Source organism: Dromiciops gliroides, chromosome 1, assembly GCF_019393635.1.
Source record: "Dromiciops gliroides isolate mDroGli1 chromosome 1, mDroGli1.pri, whole genome shotgun sequence".
Classification (NCBI taxonomy): Eukaryota; Metazoa; Chordata; class Mammalia; order Microbiotheria; family Microbiotheriidae; genus Dromiciops; species Dromiciops gliroides.
The window spans coordinates 675,477,224-675,494,726 of NC_057861.1; the positions used below are offsets into that span (position 1 = coordinate 675,477,224).

At 51.0% G+C, this 17,503-nt stretch overlaps 1 protein-coding gene across 1 annotated transcript in view; it reads left to right on the top strand.

The window, feature by feature from the left end:
• SLC38A3 (solute carrier family 38 member 3) overlaps positions 1–17,503 on the top strand; it is a 31,774-nt gene that overhangs the window by 670 nt on the left and 13,601 nt on the right. Inside the window, exons 2-4 of the mRNA XM_043982030.1 lie at positions 16,557–16,748; positions 16,852–16,933; positions 17,341–17,456. Coding sequence (XP_043837965.1) covers positions 16,639–16,748; positions 16,852–16,933; positions 17,341–17,456 — 308 coding nt within the window. The 5' untranslated portion in view covers positions 16,557–16,638. The remainder of the gene's footprint in view (positions 1–16,556; positions 16,749–16,851; positions 16,934–17,340; positions 17,457–17,503) is intronic.

A 17,503-nucleotide genomic window follows, 5' to 3' on the forward strand; every position in this document is an offset into this window, starting at 1 on the left:
GTAGGAGTGTGTGCAGGTTCCGAACAAGTCTGTGAGTGTGTGCGGTGTGTTTCAGCGTCTGTATGAGCACACCCCCCTGACCAGACAACAGCGCGTTGTCTAGGGGGCTCTAGCCGGACGTGCGGGGAGACGCGTCCCCACGCCTGGGCAGGAAAGAAGGAGCGACTGCCCGACAGGATTGGCCAGGAGCCGGGTTTTGGGGGTGCTCCATCGGGCTGGGGCCTGCGCCCAGAGGCCTGCCTGCCCAACCGGTGAAGGCGAGAAGCGGAGGGATATATTTATACAGCGTCTGACCCCCGGGGCTTTTTGGGCACACGGTGTGCTTCACGCTAGGCTATTTGCAGAGGGTCTAGTGGCCTGGGCACTGCGCGCACGCGGTCCTGCATGCGCGCAGCGCGCATTCCTCAAACGCCAAGTCTCCCACTTTATCAATGTAACTGACCGTCCGGGCACATGTGGGGGAGGGGTTCTGTGGGCGGGGCGAGAGATTTGCATGAGGCCGACCCACCTCCCCTTGTATTGGTCGAGAGTAGTGCGTGCGTTTGTTTACACCTGGGGTCCAGGGGTGCAGGACCTCCTCTGAATCATGCCCTCTTACCCCTCTACCCCACCAGCTCTTGGCCTGACCCTAGCTCTGGGACCAGGGAAGGAGGCTCCCATTAAGGAAAGGGGGCGTGCCTAAAGAGCATAAGCCAGGGAGCAGATTTGGGGTTGGGGGGGAGGGGGAGGCGTGAGGTTTGTTGTTGTTTTTTAAGTGAAGGTTGAAATGGAATCCAAGGTGGGCAGGAGTCAAGTGTCCCCCAAACTAGCTTGGCCTTCTTTGGTCCTAAAGGTGCAGATCTGCTTCTGTGAGAAATATTTCTGCACACTGACCCCCCACCCCAGGCCCTTGAGATCCCAATATCACCCTCCAGGTTCTGGGCCTAGGAAAAGACTTCAGCATTTTTCCTAGAGCCAACTCCCGGTCAGCTTCCCCAAACCTCCCAAACGCTGCAGGAATCTACTCTGGGGTCTGCAGGACCCAAGCATTCAGAAGCCAAGCCCTGGGTTTGCCCCAAAGATCTATCACTTGGCTCTCTCCCTTAAGAACTCCCAGCCCTGTTTCAGGCACTAGAAGAGGGGGCTGCCCTGAGAGTCTAATACAGCCAGCCTAATCGAGCTGAACACCCAGGTATCTGTGCTTCAGCCTCCATGCAGAAAGTCTCCCTTGAGTCCCCCCTGACCCCCAAACTTTACAACTTCACACTTTGGTTTTTAGTTCTCTAATGTACTTAGTATGTGATGGTGCATGTATATGTTTTGGTGACATCTTATTTCCTTGCTACATTGTGAAATTCATCAATAATGAGTCTTATCCAAATATTCTATCTCTACTAGCCAGGATAGTATTCTGTATACGGTAGGTAGCTAATAACTGTTTAGTGAATGAATCATCGGTGCCTCCCAGCTCTGGAATTACCATGCACACTTTTATTCTCTCTCTCCAGAGGTCCTCGTTGCTTTCTTACATTCAGTTAGGCTGGGAATAGCTCTGAAGACTGAGTTAAGAAAATCAATGCTTTGCATATAGCAGATACTTAGTAAATGTTCCTTGAATTTGATAAGATAAATTAATCATTGGTCCTGGGGGCCCTCCATCCCTCTTGCATTTGCTCAGACCTGTATTTGCCTAAGAAGCAGGGGAAACAGAGGAGAAGTAGATCCAGGCCTTCTCTGGGCAAATGTGGGAAAAACAGAGGCCCCCCCACTCAGGTCCAGGTCTCAGGGAGTTCCCAGGCTTGGGGAGAAAGAGGAGACAGGACTAGGCCCTTCATTTAGCTAAGGAGGTCAGCCGCACATAGTGAATGGTGAGGAAAAAGACCAAACTGTGTCTGATATAGAGAAAATGTATTCTGCTGTTTTAGCTCAGGAAGAGAGAGGAGTCAGTATGAAGGTGAGCTGGGCTTGGGGGAGGGGTGAAACAGCAGGGAAAAGCTTCCTAGAGGAGTGACTTTTGATGAAGGGGATGAAGGCTGAGCAGAATCTCCCAGATTCCATACCATGAATCCAGGTCAGGGACAGTGGGAGGTGAGGAAAAACACAGGAGACAGAAGGCAGAGGTGACAACCTTAGGGAAGCTGGGATAAAACTGGAAATTACGTCAGTGTCAGCAGGTGTGAATCATTTGGGGAGCTCAAGGCTTTTCAGCTATTTTGAAAGATACACACTTTTGGGGGGGGTAGGGGAGAGGAGCATCCAGGGTAGAGGAGGAAAGGAGGCCAAGCAGAGGGGACAGGAGCCCACCTCAATGGTTGGTCCCTAAAGGGGAGCTCGCTGAGGTAGGAGTGGCATTGGGCCTGATGTCAGAGGATCATAGATCTGGAGGGGGAAGCACCTTCCAGGTCATCTAGTTCAATCTCCTCATTTTACAGATGAGGAAACTGAGGCCCAGTTGCTTAGGGTCACATAGTGTCCTTGGTAGAGCCAGGACTTTCCCTGCCAAATCTAGGGCTTTCCCCATTGAACAACACTGCTTCTCCATACCATGGAGATGTGGGTTCAAATCCTGAATCTACTTCTTAGTAGTTGTAGTGCCTCAGTTTCCCAAACTGTATAATAAGAGTCCCCTTCCAGCTGTAGATCTATTTTTCTCTAATATACCAGATTGCTTCTCAGTCTTGAACTACTGCCCCGCTCTTTGTGTTGGGAGAAAAAGCTGGGGGGCTGGCTATTGTAGGCTCTGCGTATACATAGATTCATTTTCCTGTGTCTTAGTGTAGGTAATCAGTCACTCCCTGATATTTGAAAAAGCAGGAGGAGGAGAGCCACTCTAAAGGGGAATGGCCCATCTGAGTGAGGCTGGGCAGTAGGTCTGCCTTATTGGGATCTGGAACCTGTATTTGGGAGGAAAGAGAAATGAAGGGGTTGAGATGGGGCCACAGGTACCCTGCATGGGAGAGGCTTTGAAAGCCAGACCACAGAGTCTGTAAGGCTGAACAGAGGAAACCCACCCAAGCCTGGGAGAAGGCAGAAGATTAGGTTTTCATCTTGGCTTAGCTGCTGACTCACTGTATGACCTTGAGCAAGTCTCTTCCCTCTCTGGGCTTTGGTTCCCCTATATCTAAAATAAAAGGATTGGATTCTAGGGTCCCTTAATGTCCTCCCAGCGCTGACATCCTCTGGTCTTGTCTGCCTCTGACATTCTAAGTTTTGGGTGATGGGATAGGAGGCAAGAGGCTAGGGCTAAGGAACTCAAACACCCAGAAGCTGGTAGGCATCTTTGGCATTAACTAGTACAACCATTCTCTAGGAGGAATTCCCTCCAGAGCATCCTTGACAAATGGTCATCCAGCTGTCAGCACTAGCTCAGGTAAGAACCAGGAGCAGCTCTGTTTTCTCTCCAGCCTGGCTCCCCCAAAGCCCCAGGAATCCCCTGCGAATGCTGGCTTCAGGTTTCTGTCCCGCTGTTTGCGTATTAACATCAGATGTTAGGGTGATGACAATCTCTATCAAGCCCCCTCCCCCTAATCCGGACAGCATGACTCATTTGTTATAGCAGGCAGAACAGGGGGTTATTATCCCCATATTTAAGGTCGGGAAACTAAGGGCCAGCAAGGCGGGGCTAGGACCCGCATGGGAGCTGTGTTCATTGGATCTAGAACCGGAAGAAGCCCGAGAGGTCAGCTCGGTCTGCCCCTTCATTTCCTGGACAAGGGGGACTGATGCCCAGAGAGACTAAGCCACTTCTCCAAGGTCAAGGTCACGTCACCAGGAAGTAGCAGAGCTGGGGTTCCAACCCTGGTCTTCATTTAGAAAATGAGGGGGTTGAACGGGGTGACCTTTCCAGCCTAAATCTATGATCCTATGAGCTTCTGACTCCACTCCTGGTTGCCGTTTCCCCTGTGGCCAGGCTGCGTCTTGGAGCCCATCCTAGGCCGGGCTGTAATTAGGTGGTTAATTAATGTTGGGTGGTGGGAATAGGGCTTAGCCTCTAAGAGGAACCTGTGTGGGTCTAGCCAGTGGCTGCTGTTTGTTTTTTCCTCTGTGAGCCTGACTCACTCGTTCACTCTCTGGCTCACTGTCATCCTGGAAGGCCTCCCTCTACCCCCCCCATCCCGAGGTCTGCCCCCTTCCCTCACAGGCCCCCTTGACCTCCTGCCTTTGTTCCCCGCCCCATCTGGGTCTATGAAGGGGACAAACCCTCCGGGGCACCCCTAGCCCAAACGCTGGCTTTCTTCTCCGCCAGGCGTCCGGCTGTCCAAATATTTGGCCCACCTCCGGGGGATCCCAGGGTCAAGGGGGCGATTGCCTGAGAACTGGGCTCTCCCGAGGTCTGGGCGCCTGGGTCCCTAGCCAGGCATCCCCTCCCTTCAGAAGTGGGGAGGGGGGAGCTGCAGGCATGTGATACCTCATTTCCCCATGAGGTCCAGGCAAAATAACTTCCCCTGTCCCTGTGGGGGTTCTCTGGATCCCATGCTGCGAGTTCAGATTCTTTTATTTCTGAGGGGGAGGCCTTGGCTGGGCTGTGAGTTTGGACATTTGAATCCCCTCATCCAAGTCTCCTGAAGGTTCCTCTTGGGTCTAGAACTATTTCCCCAGCCAGATCTGTGAGATCCGGGCTTTTGTGAAGGGAGATATTTTAGTCCATCGCTTCCCATCTGTATAGCAACTAACCGTTTTCTAAAGGGCCATCCCATTCATTATCCCACTTGATCCTCAGCACAGCCTGGAAAGCAGGGCAGGGATTACCTTCCCCTGGTTACGTGGGAGGCTCAGAGGGCCCACAGGGAGGCTGTGAGAGAGCCCAGACCAGAAGCCAGGGTTCTCCGCCTCCTGGGAAGGGGACTGGGGGGTGGGGGTCATCTTCTGAACCACTTTGCCTCTGAACTGTGGTTACCAGGGAGAGGAGAGGAAGGGCTTTCTGGTCTACCTCTGGGACCAGGCCCTGCTGGGGGACAGCTGCAGTTTTCCAATCAAAGTTGCCTGCAAACCTCCTAGTTCCCCCCAGTCCTGAGTAGATTTAAGGGAGAACATCTGCCCAGGGAGGGAGAGGCATCAGGAGATCAGGAGAGCTTATCCTCAAAGCAGAGAGAGGAGGAGATTAGAGCCCCCAGGAACCCAGGGGCCACCCCCTCACCTAGCTGTGTTCTCGGGCAAGATCAAAGGATTTAGAGTGGAAGAGACCTTTGAGATCATCTCCTCTAATCCCCTCCTTTTATAGATGAGGTAATTGAGGCCCAGCTGGGGGAAGGGGCTCACCCAGGGTCACACCGCTAGCAAGTGGTGGAACTGGGATTCAAGCCAGCTCCAGATTCTAATGGCTCCAAATCTCATGTTCTTTCTACCACCCCATAGGGAAAGAACTTGAGCACTTCTCCCCCTCCCCCCATAGTGACCAAGGCACCAGCCTGGACTGCAAGGGGGAGGATTAATTTTGTGGTTCAGACTGAAAACCCAGGCACCTAAAGGCCAGGTCCCTAAGCTTGGGCCACCTCATTGCCTCTCCAGGTTCCAGGTTCCAGTGTTGCTAATGCTCATGACCCAGATGCTCAGAGCAGAGATAGGCCTGGTGGCAGGGTGGGGGGGGGGAGGTAGTGCTGTGATCATGTCACCCTATGCTCAAGAAGCTTCAATAACTCCCTACTACCCACCAGATCAAGCCCAAGCTTCTCATCCTGGAATTGAAGGCATTCAGAGAGCTAGTCCCAACCAGCTTCTCCAACATCCAATCCTCTGCTTCAGTCAGGCTGATCCCCTCCAAGGTATTACTCAAAACCTACCTCCTACAGGAAGCCTTCCCCAACAACTAGCATAGTAGAGTGGAAAGAAAGTTGGGTTTGGAGTTGGAGGACCTGAGTTCAAATCTTACCATATACATATAACTACATGTGTGACACTGGATAAGTCACTTCCCCGATGTGGATCTATTTCCTTATTTGTAAAGTGAGGGGCTTAGACTAAAAGCCATAACCCTATCAACCCCACTCCCCAGGAGTTGTTCCCACTCTGTTCTATCACCAAACTGACTCTGCCCCTCCCAGGGCTCTCTCTCTCTCTTTTTTTTTTTTTTTTTAGTTTTTTTTTTTTTTTTAGTGAGGCAATTGGGGTTAAGTGACTTGCCTAGGGTCACACAGCTAGTAAGTGTTAAGTGTCTGAGGCCAGATTTGAACTCAGGTACTCCTGACTCCAGGGCCAGTGCTCTATCCACTGCGCCACCTAGCTGCCCCCTCCCAGGGCTCTTAGCACGAATGGCCTAGTATTAAGAGCTCTCTAGATCCCCTTCCACGTGGCTCTACACAGAGTAGGTGTGCAAGGAATGTTTGCTGTCGATGATCCTGCCTCAGGTTCTTCATCTGCAAAATGAGGAGATGGGACACCATAACTTCTAAAGTCCCTTCTGGACCCATGATCCTCTTAAACGTGTCTTCTTCTCGAAAACTTCTGGGGTCTTTGTTCTCTATTTTCTTCCCTCAAATTCCTACCTGTCCCATAAGACCCAATTCAAATGATACCTTCCTGGATCCTCTGGCCAAAAGTAAGCCACACTTTTTCATACTTCTCCAGTGCTCTGTGATAATGATCATCACAGGGTCAGAGAACAGGAGTGGGCAGGAGTGAGGGGCTGGAAAGGACCTTGCAGGCTATCCAGTCCCGTTACTTTATTGTCCACATGAGGAAACTGAGGCATGTGTGTTGTTGTCATTGATAGTTGGGGATTTATTTGTGTTATTGCCCTAACAACTACATCTCACATTATTAAACAGCATGCAAAGGTTTGCAAGCGCCTTCCTCACAACGACCCTATGAGGATGAGGCAGCCAATTGCCGGTGTTATTATGCCCATTTTATAGAAGAGGAAGGGCAGGTAGGGATTGCAGTGGATAGACTGCTGGGCCAGGAGTCAGGAAGATGAGTCTTCCTGAGTTCAAATCTAGCCTCAGCCACTTAATAGCTGTGTGACTCTAGGCAAGTCACTGAACCCCGTTTGCCTCAGTTTCTTCATCTGTAAAATCAGCTGGAGAAGGAAATGGCCAACCGCTCCAGTATCTTTGCCAAGAAACTCCCAAATTAGGGTCAGGAGTCAGACACGACTGACCAATAACAACAAATAAATAAGGAAACGGGCTTGAAGGGGTGATGTGGTATTCTCAGGGTCACAAAACTAGCAAGAATTAGGGCAAGAGCGAGAACCTAGGTCTTCTCACTCCAAAGAGCAGAGTTTGGGAGAGAGACCAGGTCTCCAGGGTGTGGAGAAGAGAGGGTGGGGCAGGATACTGGAGGGACCTAGGAGCAGGCACCTCTTCCCACCTCTCACCTCCTGCCTCTGGGTCTCCTCCTGTTCCCATGACAACTGTGCCTTGTGGATTTATCTAGGAATGACCTAGGCTGGTTTCTTCCTGGCCCCCTGCATGGGCTGCTATGAGTCAGTGGAAGTTTATAGAAGGTAGTCTTTGGGCACATTTGTATGGATGGCTCTGTGTGTGTGTGTGTGTGTGTGTGTGTGTGTGTGTGTGTGTGTGTGTGTGTGTGTACATCACAGATCTCAAAAAGAAAAGACCCTAAGGCACCTTCAATATATTTCACCTGCCCAGAGAGTTGGCACTTAATAAATGACTAGTGGCTGACTTTGAGGAAGTCTACTAGTATGAATATATTATCATCCCTTTCAAATTGTCAGTTGGTCTGTCAATAAACTAGTCATCTATTTCCCCTACACACACCCTTCCAGGGGTTAAAGTTTTTTGTGTTGTTTTTTTTTTTTAAAGGGAAAAGGTCAAATGTCATTGTAGCTGATGGTAAACCTAGTGTATTTCTTCTAAGTGGGGCAGACAGCTCAGGGACCAGCTTGCGCTTCCACCAGGTTTTGGGATGGCTGCGATTTGGAGACAATGGGCCTGATTTAGATCCTGACTCTGCCTTTCATCCACATCTGTGTGACTTTGGAATGTCCCTTCTCCTTCTCTGTGATTTGATTTCCTGATTAGACTGTGAACTATTTGAGGGCAGGAACTGTTTGCTTTTTGCCTTTCTTTGTATCCCCAATGTTTAGCACAATGCCTGGCACGTTGTGGTGGTTGTGTGTTTGACTATCTGTGACCTCTTGGACCATGGAGTGCCAGGTCCTTGTGACCTGAGGACATCACTGACATCTTCCAGTGTCGTATCTTTTAGCATTTGTATACTGTCCATGGGTTTTCCTTGGCAAAGATACCACAGTGGTTTGACATTTCCTTCTCCAGTTGATCACCTTTTATCAGATGCCTGACGCACAGTAGGTGCTTCATAAATGCTGGTGATGGTTTCAGACAAGACTATCTCTAAGATCCATTCCAGTTAAAATGCTATATGTCCTTGCTGTGGGGGGGAGCTCCTGAAGACAGGAATAAGAGCACTTAGAAGTCAGGAGAAACTCCATCCATGAGACTGGCTTTGCACTAGGCCTTGAGAAATGGATGAGATTTGAATGGACAGAGAAATGAAAGGGAGATGGGTGGTAGGGAGAGATATCCCAATTAAAGGAGATAGGGGCAGGAAATGAGCCTGGCGTCTTTGAGGCAACGTTCCTGGGCAAGAGGGGGAGAGAAGACTGAATTGTAGAGTCTCAGAGCTAGAAAGCACTTCACATGTCACCTACTCCAATTTTCTACCCCTTTCAGGGATCCTTGCTATATTATCCATTGATCTTGGCCCTAGACTGAGGCCTAATTATGGCAACAGACTGATCTTAACCACCACTACCCAAGGACTTTGGGATGGTAAGGGCTGGTCAATGAACTGACCCCTGACTCCATTAGCTATCTTTTTTTTTTTTTTCGGTTGGGGCAATGAGGGTTAAGTGACTTGCCCAAGGTTAGTCTGGGAAGGAGGTGGCAGGTATTACCAGGATGGATCTAGGTCTCTCTCGAATGGGGTTCTTACCCTTTCTGGGGGTCAGCCGCTCCTTTGGGAGTTTAGTGAAACCTGTGGACCCCGATTCAGAATAATTTTTGAATGCATGAAATAAAATACATATGATTTCAAAGGAAACCAATTCTTCTGAAATATTTTTATAGAATTAAAAAAAAAAAAACGAGTTCAAAGACATCGGGTTCAGAACTGCAGAGAAGGCCCTGCGGGCTCAGCTCTCACTGCTGGCCCTTTCCTGATGGGACCAATCACCAGGGGAGGGTCCTGGGGCTCAGAGAAGGTTGGGGCTCACTTGCTCGCTCACTTGCTGAGGGCTGCACCTCTGTGTTCTCTGTCTGGGCTTTCAGCCATGCCAATGGATCTATCCCCTCCAGGGGATGCCCTGGAGACACAGCAGCACACAGAGATAGACACACAAAACCAAACACCAAGGTATGCGGACCCAGAACACTCACTGCCCTGTGTGGCTGCTGGAGCCCCACAGCCCCGCCCACCCTGGATGATGCAACCGAGCTTGGGTGCAAGGATTTTCAGTGTGCTTAGCAATCTTTAATTAGCTAATCCGTGCCCTCCCCAGCCCACCCCCCTCCATCCCCCATCCCTTCTGAGGTGGGTCTGACGCATTCACACCTGCTCCCACGCAGGCAAGCTGGCAGAAGGGAGGAGGTGAAGTGGGTGAAGGAAGGGACTGTTCATGAGGGTCTGTTTTTCCCCTGGTGGTTTTTCCCCTCTCTTTCACTACCTGTTTTACTATAGCCCTCCAGCCTGGGGTCCTCCCCACCCTCCCTGTCCTTGATATTCCTCTCTCTCTCTCTCTCTCTCTCTCTCTCTCTCTCTCTCTCTCTCTCTCTCTCTCTCTCTCTCCCTCTCCCCCTCTCCCTCTCTCCCTCTCCCTCTCCCTCTCTGCCCCTTCCCCTGTCTGTCATCCTGCCTGTTTGCTCCTGACTTTATCTCTTCCCTTGGGAAAGCAAACAGGGGTGTGTAGTGTGTGTATGTATGTGAGTGGGTTGCTTCCATTTCCCCTGCCCATTGACTTTCCCATCCACCATGTTCCATTGCTAATATTTTCCAATAGGGCATGCTCACCGACTTGATTCATAGAATTGTAGGACAGGAAGGGGCCTCTGAGGACATCTAATCCAGCTCCCTTCCCAATAACAAAAGCTCATATTTCTTTTGCATTTTTCCTTTTTCAAAGCATTTTCCTAACAATGACCCCATGTGAAAAGCACTAACTCTGGAGTCCAAGGACCTGGGTTCAAATCCTGCCCTTATTGATTTTCTGTATGCCGTTAGCCATGCCCTCAGTTTCTTCATCTGTAAAGTGAACTAGCTGCCCTCTGAAGTCACTTCCATTCTAGATCTCTGATAGCCATATTATCCCCATTTTAGAGTTATTGAAACTGACGTTTATTAAAGTTAACAAGCAAGTTGCTTTGATCAAAAGAGTTGGAAGGAACCTCAGAAGTTATCTAGTCTAAAACCCTTATTTTACAAGGGGAAACTGAACTTAGAGAGATTAAGTGATATACCCAAGGTGCCACAGGTAGTAAGTAGCAGAGGTAAGATTTGAACCCGGTTCTCGGACTTCAGAGCCGTTGCTCTTTCCCCTGTACCACACTGGGAGGGCTCTCAGAGGACATCCAGTCCAACCTTGCCTAAGCAAGAGCACTAGTCCCAGGCAAGGAAGTAGTCATTCAGCTTTGACTTAGAAAGAGAGTTCCCTATTTCCCAGATAGAGCCTGGAGTCAGGAAGACTCATCTCCAAGAGTTCGAATGTGGCCTCAGACACCTACTAGCTGCGTCACCCTGGGCAAGTCACTTAAACTGTTTGCTTCAGTTTCTTCATCTGTAAAATGAGCTGGAGAAGGAGATGGCAAACCACTCCAGTGTCTCTGCCAGAAAACCCCCAAATGGGGTCATGAAACATCGGACATGACTGAAACGACTAAACAACAACACTTCCTGGGGCATCCCTTCTGGATAGCTTTCTCTTTACTTGGAGCTTTTCCCCCAATATTGAGCTGAAATCTTCCTTTCTGTACCTCTCTCTCCTTCTCCTCCCCTGCCCCCTTGCCACTGGTTCTGCCCTCTGGGACCAAACAGAACGGTCTCATCGACCATCCTCATGCCAACCCTTCAAATACCTGAAGACAGAATTCAGGTCCCCTCCCCCATCTCTCAAGTCTTCTTTTCTTCCAAGCTAAACATCCCTCCAGCCCCTCTAGAACAGGGGTTCTTAACCTGGGGTCTGTGAACTTGTCTTTAAAAATATTTTGACAGCTGAATTTCAATAGAATTGGTTTCCTTTGTAAAAAAACAACTTATTTTATTTTATGCATCGAAAAAACATTCTCCTGAGAAGGGGCCCATAGGCTTCCCCAGTCCACCCAAGAAGTCCAAGATACAAAAAAAAAAGGGGAGAAGAACCCCAGATTTAGAACATCGTTTTGAGCTCCCTCCTGATGCCGATGTGGGTTGGACCAGACAGCTGCTGCCACTATGGACCAGCTGTCCAATTCTGTAACTCTTGGATGGCCCCTTCTCCTGAGCTCTGCCTCCCCTGCCCCCCACGCCCACTCCCTCCCGGCCGGAACCAATCTACTTTTTGGTCCCTGCATAATCTTTGATTTACGTGGTAGTTTGAGGCAGCCTGAGGTAGTGGTCCATGGTGTTGGCAGAAAGACCTGGATTCAAATCCTGATGTTAGCTGTGATGTTAGGAAAGTCACCTGATTTCTCTAGACTCTATTTCCTCATCTGTGAAACAAGGTGTGGTTGGGCTACATGGCCTCAAAGATCCCTTACGGCTTTAAATCGATAATCCTGGAACATCATGCAGTTTGTCAAAGGCCCTTCGGGAAAGGTGGGAGTTCACTTGATCGTTTATACTCTGGCTGCCTTCAGACAAGAGTCCATGTAAGTTATGGCCAGAGAAGGAGGAAGAAGAGAATCCTTCCCCTGCCCTGTGGACACATGACAACCTTTTCTTTGAATCTAATCCAAATCCCTGCTAATATGACTCTTAATAGAGAATGAAAGAACTACAGGGGTAGGGGGAGAGAGTTTGTTTCTCCTTCAGTAATGAAGAGAAGAATTGACCTGGACTTGGGAGCAGGGATGACTAGAGGAAGACAAGTTATGCTTGGAGATCATAAACTCACAGCATTTAGAGTGGAGAAGAGACATTTTTTCAGCCCTGCTGCCTTTTGTGGATGGGTAAAGGGAGGCCTGTCTAAAGTAGCGCACAGAAGCAGCATTTGAACCTAGATCTTCAGACACAAAACCCAGGACGATGCTTGAGTGTAGACTTCTTGGAAGGTTGGGCAGAACTAGCTATAGGGTGGTTTGTCAAGTGTGTGAAGGGTGGCAGGCCTTCTGGTTTTCATAAGGGGATGTGCCTGGACCCAGTGGGCTGAGAGGGAGAGACACAAAGAGAAACAGAGACAGAGAGAGACGGAGAGAGACAGAGACAGAGAGACAGAGATAGACACAGACAGGGACAGAGAGAGAAACAGAGACAGACAGAGATAGACACAGACAGGGACAGAGAGAGAAACAGAGACAGAGACAGACAGGGACAGAGAGAGAAACAGAGACAGACAGAGACAGACAGAGACAGACAGACAGAGATAGACACAGACAGGGACAGAGAGAGAAACAGAGACAGACAGAGACAGAGAGACAGAGATAGACACAGATAGGGACAGAGAGAAAGTACCAGAATTGGAAGGGGAAGCTGAAAGTCAAGGGTAATGGTGGGGGCTTATATGGGGTTTGATGGAAGTGAGTTAGTGGGGGTCTTGGACTTGGAATGGTAGGCTAGAGCCACAGTTTCCAGCCCTGGGATACCTTAGGCAGGGAATGTGAGTTTGGGGGAGTGGTGCTCAAGGATTCTCCCTGCTTCTGTGGGCTACAGCCTCTCTGGAGCCAGTGACCCGCTGACCCCACAACACAGTCAGGAGCCCACAGTGAATGTGCTAAGACTAGGTATTAGGGCAGGGAAGTGGCAGCTTTGTTTGGAGTCCAGATCAGCACTGCCTGGGGACCTGTCCCAGCCTGCCCAGGCTTGGGGGGCCGAGGGCTCAGGAGCCCTGGTGGGGCCTGGATTCCTCTCTCTCTGAAACCCAGGGAACGCCAAGTCAAGGGAACTCTTCAAGAATTCCATGCTATCCTGGCTTGGGATGAACTGAGTGCAGAAGACAGGAAGAGGGGGAGTTTGAAGGTGAGATGTGGCTCCTGCCTTTTAAGAGCCCTCACTTCTAAGGGGAGACAGTCCTGCCCTCAGGGAGTCACTGATCTGAGGAGGAGGCATAGCTCCTGCCCTCTGCTAGGCCCCCAGTCTGGGGGTGGCAGTTGGGGGAGGAAGGAACAGCTCTTTCCTCAGGCCTCTAGCCTGAGGGTGAATAAAGCCTCCTGCCCTCCTGAGGCTGGTTTGGGGAGGGGCCTGATCTGACCAGACTCACCTAGCAGGTGATTCTGAGAACCGTTAGATAGCAATTTATAAAGGAATTCAAATAAATCCAGAACCAACAAAGGTCTGAGTTGATAAGTGTTGGGAGATAAAGCCAAGCAGGTTTATTTTAAGAAGGACTTCTTGGGAAGGAGGTGGATTCATGGTCAGATTTGGAAGGGTCCTGAGGAACCCCAAAAAGGGGTTCTCCTCTTCACTTTCCTGCTGGAAGATGTGTCCCTCCAAGGTTCTGGGGCCCCCAGAACCCCTATCAGCTTCTGAGCTAAGCCTTCTACCACAGAATCAATGGTAGCTACAAATAAGACTGCCCTGGATCTGAGTCCTGGGAGGGAGTCCAGGAAGTGAGAGAGGCAGGGGTGGCCTCACTACCCTGTGGTCCAGAAGGGGTGACAGAAGAGAGGGAGGGAGCTTTGCAGCTACTGCTGCTCCACTACCCCAGGAGGCTGGACAGGGAGAGAGAGAGAACAGACCCCAAGGGAAGGGAGATGGGACCTACCTGTTGTTGGAGGCTCAGCACAGGCCGAACCCAAGTCTTGCTCTTTCCCCTCCACCATGTTGCCTGCCCTTCGAAGCAGTGAGCAACATGGACTTAGAATTGAGGAGACTTGGTTCCCAAATATCAGCTCTGAAATGTATAAGGTGTGTGACTTTGAACAAATGACTTTGACCTCTCTGGGCCTCAGTTTCCCCATCTGTAGCAAGAAGGTGTGTTATAAATCTTAGAGCAGTTTAAAAGTGGAAGCTATTATTATTTTTGACTTGGGGCTAGGGCCCATGTGTTCTAGAATGCTGATATTCAAGAGTGTTAAGGCTCTTGGAGATTCTCAGAGAGGCAATGGGAGTGTTCAGCAGGGGGCTAGAATCTAGGGTCCTCTCCTTCTGGTGCCAAGGGAAGCTCAGAGGGCCATCAAGCCTGCATCCTAGTCTGGGGACATTGGCAGAGCCCACGGTACCTGGCACTGCCTGCCCCCTGGGTGACAGCCCATGGCCCCAGCCTCGCCTTTGGACAGGGCTCCCTTCCTCTAGGGGCTGAGCCAGTCCAGGATGTCCTGCTATAGCAGCTCTCCTGGCTTGACATTGCCTGGAGCAGTGAGGAGGGGTGGGCATTTTGCCCAGGCACCTTCTGGGCATGGTCTGGGTGGAGCCCCCTGAGGGGCCCCAGGCTGGCAATGGAAGAGGTACAGAGAGTTGTCCGGGCAATGGGGGCCAAGGGAAGGCAGCTGTCCTTCCCCTGTTCCAGGCTGTCAGGCAAAGGCTGGCACTAATGGTCAGGGAAGATGGGCATATTGCCCCCTGGGACCCTTGGGAGAGGAAAGCATGTTAGTAAGGAAACAGGGACTGTGGGGATCTGGGAGAGAGACTCTCAGGGCTTCTGCTTGGGGGTCCCTAGAGTAGAATAAGGAGGAGACACAGCCTTCAACACCCGGGCCCTAGCCAAGGTGGGTAGAGGTGTCTCATTGCAGTTGGCAGGGTAAGATGAGGACAAATGTGTCCCTCTTCTTAGTCTCTCAGAGAGAATAGGAAAATATTAGGATGATAGGACTTATAGATGGAATGGTCTTAGATATCACCAAGTCCAGTGTCCTCATTTGGCAGATAGGGAAACTGAGGCCCAGAGAGCTTAAGTGATTTGCTCAAAGTCACACAGCTACTAAGTAAGAAAATTGATGGGGAGATGGAGGGGGTGCAGTAGGAAACGGGAGGGGTGGTGACCTCCAGGACCAAGGAACAAACCTTCTCAAAACTGAGATTTGACCAGGACCCCTGGGGACCCCTGAGCCCCCTACTTGAGACTCATTCATCCCCCATGAGATCAGGAAAGGAACCAGACATCCAAGCTCTCTGCACCCTCCCCGCCACCCAAGATAGAGACACCCCCTTCACAGAGGGAGCAGAGGAGCCCAGAGAGGGGGATGGGGCTGGAGGCTAGGCCCAACCAAGCTGCCAACCCAAGCTCCTGCCAGCCCAGGGACAATTTCCCAGAGCCCAGCTACTGGTGCACAGAGGGCCCATTGTTCTTGCTGCCAGTACAGCCCAGCTCCGGGTGCCCTCCCCAACTGCCTGCCGGGCCTTTCTTGGCGGGACCTCACTCTCTCCTGGTCACCCTCACCTCCCACTCCCCCCCAGACCCCATGTCATGCCCAGTCTACAAGTGGTACCGAAGCTGCCCTGTGCCAACTGCTAGGCAGAAGCATCAGTCTAGGTGGATTCCTCCTAGCTCGATCATTCAATTGATTGACCAAGCAAGCATTTATTAAGACTGCTATGTACCAGAAACTCCCCTAGAACCCTTTGCCCATCTAGGACGAACCCCTACTGAGGGTGTAGTTAATCCGGGATGATCTTTTCCCCCATGTCTCCTTAACTCGTGCCCATGCCCCCCAGGGATCCAGGTGTTTGGCCATTCGGCCCTAATGGGATACAGGAATTCCCCTCCCCAATCACAGCATCACAGCATCTCGGAGGGTGTCATGTCCACGGCGTATCTGTAACGTTTCAGATCTCCAGTAGGGGGAGCCCTCTGCCCCCACCCAGAGCAGCCCATTCCACTAGGAGACCCCTCTGATTGGTAGGAAGCTCTCCCAGATACCTGGTAGAGACTTCCACCCTGGCACCTTCCATCCAACTGTTCCTAGTTCCGCCCAAGGGTTCCATGCAAAACAAGGCTATGGTCCCCGGACCACTTTTTCAGGGAGTATCAGGTTAGATGCCACTACAGGGGCTGGGGGTGACCAGAGGGACTATTGTTGAGAAGAGGGAAGAAGGCTATTTGTTGCAGTTAGACCTCACTCTGTGGTCATCCCCAGGACGCCCAATGGGCATTTCTGCTCCCTTTCCAGTCTCAGAGGGGGCAAAGTGGTTAGCTCGGCTTGTGGTTACGAGAGGAGGCCCAACAAGGCTCCTTGTGACTTAGCAGGGAGTACTCTGTAGTGGGCTCAGAAGCCCTTGGCTGGCATACTGGTGTTGTCACCGTCCATTTGACTTTGGGCAAGCCTTTTCTTGTCCCAAGACCTCAGTTCCTTCTGCAAAATAAAGGCACTAGGCCAGGTCCCTTCTGAAGCTCACAGGTCTTTGTGCTTGCATCCCCAGGACTCAGCACATTGCCTGGCTCATAGTTGGTGCCTCAGTAAATGTTTATCGGGTTGAATTGAAGTCATGGTCCTTGGTTTCCTCTAACGAAGCTGCTTTCCCTTTAGAGAGTTTACCTATCTTGAAGGCACGTGATCAGGACCAAAAGTTCTCATTCCCCTGCTGCCCACGTCTGTACCCAGTCCATCCATGAACCCTCCAGAGGTGCCCGCACAAACAGAGATGGTGGAACTGGTGCCCAATGGCAAACACGTGGAAGGACTCTGCCCTGTGGCTTTGCCCGCTATAGGAGTTGAAAAGTGAGTCCATCACAAAGGGGTTGGTGGGGAGATGGGACTTGGGGTTTTCTGCTTCATCCAGAGCGGGGATGAATAGGGACACTATTTCTCCTTGTGTCTGCAGGTGTGAGGGTGGAAGACCCAGCCATGGGGAAGCAGAGGGATTCCTTCCCCAAAACGTCAGCAAAGAAACACACTTCACAGATGTGAGCCCGGGATGGGGTGGCTTGACAAGGAGAGGGTTTGGAGGCTGGGACTGGGGGCTGTGGGGAACTTGGCCCAAGGATAGAGGGATGGGGAAGAGCCAGAGTTTGGGACCCAGTCCCAGGGATGGAAGGCAGAGATGGAAGCGGGGTGGGACCCCATGATAGGCTCATAGAGGAGAGGTTCTGATAGGGCCAGAGGTGGATGTAGGCCCTAGGGAGGAGGCCTAGGAATAGGGCAGGGATGGGGGTTGAGAACGGGGTCATAGATGAGAGATCTGGGAGGGATGATGGGCTTCTCAGGGTATTGGGTGGATCATGGGACATTGGCTCAGGAGTTATTGCCTGGAGGGTGGGGGTGGGGAAAGAGCTCCTAATTCCCCTTCCTCTATCCCCACCTGTTTCTGCAGTTTGAAGGGAAAACTTCGTTTGGAATGTCTGTGTTTAACCTGAGCAACGCCATCATGGGCAGCGGCATTCTGGGGCTGGCATATGCCATGGCCAACACCGGCATCTTGCTCTTCCTGTGAGTGTCCAGACATCTTCCACATTGGTCCTTCAGTGGTTCCCTCC